The 6935-nt window shown below is 38.0% G+C and overlaps 1 protein-coding gene across 4 annotated transcripts in view; it reads left to right on the top strand.

The window, feature by feature from the left end:
* LOC106882735 (uncharacterized) overlaps window positions 1–6935 on the top strand; it is a 21450-nt gene extending 14515 nt beyond the window's left edge. For all 4 annotated transcript variants that reach the window (XM_014933508.2, XM_014933506.2, XM_052970873.1 and 1 more), the window contains exon 2: window positions 581–6935. In XM_014933508.2, the coding sequence (XP_014788994.1) occupies window positions 614–6913 (6300 nt within the window). In that variant the 5' untranslated portion in view covers window positions 581–613 and the 3' untranslated portion in view covers window positions 6914–6935. The remainder of the gene's footprint in view (window positions 1–580) is intronic.

Here is a 6935-nt window from a genome sequence, read left to right as displayed (position 1 = left end):
ACATACATGCATACATACACACATATCTATTAGCATATACTATATTGGCCAGTGTATAAGATGCACCCTATTGGGTGGGTATATATATGTATATGTGTATGTGTGTGTGTATATATGTGTGTGTCTGTATATGTGTATATATGTGTGTGTGTATATATATATGTATGTGTGTGTGTGTGTGTATATATATATATGTATATATATATATCCTTTCTACTGGAGGCACAAAGCCTCAGATTTGTGGGGAGGGGACTAGTCGATTACATCAACCCCCAGTTTTTAACTGGTACTTATTTATTGACCCTGAAAGGATGAAAGCAAAGTCAACCTCAGCAGAAATTCAACTCAGAACGTAGCAACGGTAAAATACCACCAACCATTTCATCCAGCATGCTAATGCTTCTATTAACTCACTGCCTTTTTATATATATATATAATCACACTCATACATATATACACATACATACACGTATATATTTATGTGTGTACATATATATGCCTATATACATTCATATATTTATATATACTCATACATATACATAACACTTGTATTTAAACCTATATTTTTCTTTCTCACCAGGAAATCTGATGTGAACCCATTGTAAGAAGAAACATGAGTGACGCAGCAAAGGCCTCCACATTCCATTGTGAGGTTTGCAAGCTGTCCTATGCAAGTCAACCGGAGCTGCGGGAGCATCTTTGGTCCTTGATGCATCATGTGAGATTGGAGCAGAAAGAAAAACCCCCAGAACACGTGTGTTGTCTGTGCCAGGCTTCCTCGAATAATTTAGTTCAATATGGCCAACATTTGAATGAACTGAAGCACAAAAAAGCATTGACAAAATTACGAGAGAAGAAAATATCTGAGAGTACAAAACCTTGCTCTCTATTGTCCCTGAAGACACCTGTTCCACCTTTTCTGATGCCAAACAAGAGTTGGCATTTAAGTTACCCTTTTTCCCACTTGAAACCTTACATCTCTCCTTTAAACAGTCGTAAACATTTGCCACAGCCGTATCAAAGGTATCCGCCAGGGACAGGCAGTGGTGACCAATATGTGAAAGGGAATCCCATGAGAGCTGGTGTCCATTTCAGTGAGGAAAGAAGTTTTAATTGTAATGAGAACAATTCTATGGATCATAGTGGTCAGCCGTATCAAAGGTATGGTGGTCAGCCGTATCATGGTGACCAATATGTAAGAGGGAATCCCATGAGAGCTGGTGTCCATTTTAGTGAGGAAAGAAGTTTTAATTGTAATGAGAACAATTCTATGGTTCATGGTGGTCAGCCGCATCAAAGGTATCCGCCAGGGATAGGCCATGGTGACCAATATGGAAGAGGGAATCCCATGAGAGCTGGTGTCCATTTTAGTGAGGAAAGAATCAGTTTGAATTGTAATGAGAACAATTCTGTGGTTCATGGTGGTGACCAGAAATTTTTAAAAGTTCATCCAGTAAAACAAAATGAGGTTTCTGTTGGCAAAAAAAATGCCATGATGAAGAAAAAGAAAATTAAGAAAGATAAAGTAGATGTCCCAAGCAGTTCATCCACAAATGACCAAAGCTTGTCAGCCAATCGGCTTCCTGCTAAAAAGGGATTGGTGAAAGACAGCAAACAGAGTTTGTCCAGAAGTGTGTTAGCCCCAAGATCTAAGAAAAAAATGGTCGTTACAACCCCTTCTGGCTTTAGACAAGGACTGTTTTTAGAGGAGGATTTTCAGAAAAATAACTTAGACATTGTCAGGTTGAATTTGATTAATGCCACAACTGACAAAGGAGATAAAGTATTTACAAATAAACTGACAGCAGGGTTCATGAAAGACAATAATAATAGTTCTCAACATTCCTCTTTGTCACGTGTCCAAACTAAAGACTTCAGATCATCTAAGCTCACAACTAAAAACAGATCTTTAAAAACATCAAACACCACAAAAAAACATTCAAAACCTCTACAATTATCACCCCTGAAAGTTCCCTCCAAAGCACAACCTGAATCTGTTTTAAAAGCCGTTCCTTCAAAGGTCACCAAGCCATTAGAAGCGGTTAAAGACGACCAGGATAATAAGTCGAAAGCGCTTAATCAAAACAGCTTTTGTGTTTCTCAAATGGAAACAGAATCAAGGGATAAAACTGTCAAAGTGCAGAGTGAAAACTTATTACGTTCACCCTCTGTTCCCAGTGATACTAGGGAAACGTCCAAAGATAGTCACAATTCACCCTCTATACCCAGTGAAGCTGTGGAAACAACCAAAAACAGTAACAATTCACCCAGTGTAGTTAGTGATGTTGTGCAGACACCCCAAAATAGTAAATACTCACCTAATGTACCCAGTGATGCTGTGGAAACTTCTGAAAATAGTAATAATTCACCCAAGATACCCTGTGTTATTGTGGAAGCTACCAAAAATAGTAAAAACTTAGAAATTTGTAATTCTTTGTCTCAAAGTTCTGAAAACAGTGGACTGATAATCAAGTCAGCTGACTCTAAGGAGCCTGACTCCAAAACAACAAAATCAATTGAAACGAAGCCAAATTCTTCTTCAAGTAGCATAGACATTACAACTTGTAAACCAACTGGTTCTTTGAGTGAAACTGCAGTTAGTGGTGTGGCAAGGAAAAGGACCCTTTCTTCTGAATATCTTGCAGGTTCGGGGAAACCTAATCTCTTGAAAAAACTAAAATGTTCTACAAGCAAGGAAATGAGCATTTCTGAGAAAAATCAAAACTTGAATCCAGATGCTGCAAAAAATTCAAGGAAAAAGGTTGAAACTGCGAGTAATTACTCAACTGTTTCCAGTTTACAAGAACGTTCAAATCATTCAGAAGAAATAACTCCAGCAAAGCTCGACTCAACAACTGTTGAGAAACAACAGCTTAGTAAAAATGTCGGTAAGGAAGAACTGGTGAAAATGACCAAACTTTCTTGCTTGAACCATAAGGAAAAAATGCATTTAAGCTCTGTAATGAAGTCCTACACAAAGACTCAAAACAAGAGGTCAGCAGTACCAAGATTGACCATGCAGCTGTCTAGTATCTATAACAGTACCAACCAAAAGGAAAACAGTGAAAAGTTGAACTTACCTGAGGGCTTAGAGGAACAAATAACAATGTTGATTAAGAAAGAGAACATGGATGAATTAGGAAATACAGAGACATTTTCCAATTCAGACCAGTTAATGACAAAAACTAGTCAAGCAAATATACAGATGAATCTCGTACCAACCACAGTGTCAGATCCTTTACAACCTTTATTCGATCTTGATCAATCAAACTTGAGTTCTGCAAGTACAAAGTCCTCAGTTTCAGCAGGAAACAAAAAAAGCACAAAGAAATCTCTGTCGAAAAATGCACGGCAGGCACCTCCATCAAGTTGTGCTACCATCTGTACCCCTACTACAACAACCAATACTGCTATTTCAACAATAACTACCACTACATCTACTACTACTGCTGCAAGTAACTCATCCAAAATAGTCGACCAGAATGTTGCAGTGGAGAACACAGTGGAACCAAACAGCCAGACATCTGATGTTTTCAACCAGGTCTATTTGTTAACTTTACGAGAGGAAGAGGTGTGTGGTAACATCAGTAATTTAAATCAAAGAATCTCTTACTTGGAGAAATTAATTGAAGATTCAAAGATTGCTCTGCAAGCCTGTAAAGATGAACAGCTGGGCCTCATGGAAGAAGAGCAAAACATACGAAAAATGCGCATAGGCATTCTCAAGGAAGCCATGGGAGACACTAATCGCAGTAACAGTGAATTAATTAATCACTTGTTGAGATCTCACTTGGCTTCTGAGGGAACACACCAAAACATCCCAGTACCACCAGAATCATGTAATGAACAGCCATTTGGTATGCAACAAGATGGTACAACGGCACAAGAAACATGTAGACCTGCTGTTGTGTCAGAAAATACTGGCATCCTAACCACAGCCCAACAAAAACAACCCACACTGGCTGCTCTGTTAGCAAAAGGAAAGCAAACTGAGTCAGTGTTCAACAAACTCCAGATGAATTGTCCAGCACAAGGGACCCGACTCCAACAACCAGGTTCGGTCACACAAGAGACACTTCACCAATCAAACTCACAAAACAAATATATGGCAAATCTTTTATTAATAAAAGATGTCACCAAAGGTCTGAAACTGCCCAAAACATTAAAAGATTCTGTGTTTAAAAATCAAAAGCACTTTTCAGATATGCTAAAGCTACAGGAAAGTTCACAAGAAGGGATCAATACCTTGCAACCACCAGATGTTCCAAATAACACTTCTTCTGGGAAAAAAGGGCTGAAGGGTAGTATTTTCCAGTTCAACCAGGAGGACCCATTACTGTCAACAAAAGAAAAGAATACCTTAAACTCTTCAAAATCTCTACATTTTTCTTTCCCTCCACAACAACACATTAATTTCAAAGCTCCGTCTTCTGTGTCATCATCATCATCATCATCGAAAATTACCAACTCTGACAATAATAATGCATCAGATTCTGTTGACATGCAAGCAAACATAACGGACTTGTCTAAAAAAGTGTCAGAAATCAGCCATAGTTTAACTTCTGTGAAGAAGGAAAATGATGGAAATTGTGAATCCGAGGCTTCTGTTGAGCCAACAACACTTCCAGTGACCTCCACATTTGACAATGTTCAAATCAAAACAGAGCCAATCTCTCCAGAAGCCATTGAAACTAATCCACCAGTTTCTGATTCAGGCTTTAACTTTGTAAGCATTAAAGAAGAACCAAAATCACCAACAGACTTTGGTGGATTTGGTTTGGGTGAACTTAACCAAGATTCCTCATCAGCTTTTTCCCACATTGATAACCAACAGAAAGTGAACTGCTTTGAAAAGGGTCAACCTCATTTGTTTCCAGAAAGCAGTGTTGGAGAAGTTGGTTCTAATACTGATAATCCAGTCTCTTCTGAAAATAGGTTAGTTAATGCCAGCAAGTCAGAAAGTAATTTGCCAGTAACTTCACCAGTTCTTGAAGTGGCCACCACTACTTGTGTTCAGCAGAGTGCTACATCATTACAGTCTACCACAACCTCAAACCATTCAGCGAAACCGAATTCAGTTCCTGCTAACCACAATGACAAAGAGAAATCAGATGAAGAATTAGAATTCTTTTCATCACTTTCAATGAAAAACTTATTAGACTCGTCTTGTATTGAGAATGTGGATCCTGAAAAATGTTCAGGTAATGTGTCGATGAAATATTTAGGGAGCATGTCTAATAATTTGGTAGAACAGTTGAAAGAATGTTGGAAGAAGCAGAATGTTACCATGAATAAATGTTTCCCACAGGGACAAACTGATGACACGGTGCCAGTTGCAAACGTCTCCAGTTTACCTCCATTTACTTCAACGTGTGAAACTTCTATGAGAACTGAGAACCACTTAACTCCATCACAAATTGCTAAACCTTCTCCTTACATTATAAATGTTGATGAAGCCAACAACTTTGTTCTGCCTGCCAGTTTAAATCCTGTAGTTTCTATCAAGCCGCTCTCTTTATCCTCAAATTCTTCAGGATCTAAATATATAGAAAGTGTAGATGTAAACACTGCAAAGAGCAACTCAAAACTCTCGGAAACCATTTCCAAAAATGAACAATCATCAGATGATTCTTCAATTAGTCTAATTATAATTGACGGTGATAGCAGTTCGGAAGATAATGGCGCTGATAAAACTGTAAATAAATTGCCATCTTCTACAGCCCCTCGACAAGTCTTAAATACTATACCTGAAGGTTCCAGCACAGATACTTTACAAAATCAATTTTCAACTAAAAGTCAAGAAAAGTTTTCTGATTTTGTGTCCACCCCTAATACTGTCTTCAAAGGTCCCAATTATCCTGTCACAAATTGTGCCATATTTGGGAATTACCTCTATGTTTCATATCAGGGACACTCACCTCAGAAGTTTGATCTTAGAACTGCAATTTGTGTAAAAGAATACAACTGTCAGCCATTTTCAGTCCAATGTATGTTAGTGACTGGGTTTTCTTTTGAAAACCCACGAGTGTTCTCTGGTGGTGCGAGTGAAATGCTTCTTGTATTTAATGAAATTACTGGACAGTTGCTGACAAAAATTGATCTCATGAGAAAAATTTACACTTTTCATGAAAAATGGAATTATCTTTTTATTGGCCTTGCTGATGGTGGTGTGTCTAAGATAAACTTGAAGACATTGAAGGAAATCAGTAATATATCATACGGAACTAAACCAATTCATTGTCTTGCCACTTGTACTGAAGGGGCTCTCAAAATTCTTTGCATCGGTGCTTATGATGCTTCAATTCTTATCGTCTCTGCATCATCAGGCCTTCTTTTGAAAACCTTGCTGCCCTGTCAAAGACTACTTTATTCAATCAAAGTGTCTCAAAACTTGATATACAGCTGTTCAGAAGATAGGAAACTGGCTGTCTTTGACATTGAAACAGGAGACCTTGTGAGATGCATTCAGGGTCATTCTGGCACAGTGTCGTGTCTTTATGTTGACAATAAAATACTTGTGACTGGTAGTCATGATAAATTAATCAATGTGTATTGGGGATCAGTCACAGACTTAGACAAAATAAAGCCATTCTCTTTTTACGGTGCAGGCAAACAAAGCATCTCCTGTTTGACTGTGTCTGATAGGAAAATCTACAGTGGGAACTTTTATGGCCTTGTTGAGGCTTTTGATATACCCAGTGATTCCTCACCAAAAGGGTGGGTCTGTAGATATAACAAGTGCACATTAACATTTGGTTTGTACGAAGACTTGAGATTCCATTTGCACAGTGAACACTTGAAAGGACAAATTGCTAAGTGGAATAATTGGCAATGCCATTGGGTATTTTGTTCAGAAACATTTAAGTCTTCATCTTTATTGATGAAACACTGTGACAGACACCTTAAACAATAAATTGTATCCATTTCTATTTTAA

Source organism: Octopus bimaculoides, chromosome 9, assembly GCF_001194135.2.
Source record: "Octopus bimaculoides isolate UCB-OBI-ISO-001 chromosome 9, ASM119413v2, whole genome shotgun sequence".
In the NCBI taxonomy this organism is placed as follows: Eukaryota; Metazoa; Mollusca; class Cephalopoda; order Octopoda; family Octopodidae; genus Octopus; species Octopus bimaculoides.
Note: the sequence above shows the minus strand (reverse complement) of the source record. Positions and strands in the feature narration are given on the sequence as shown.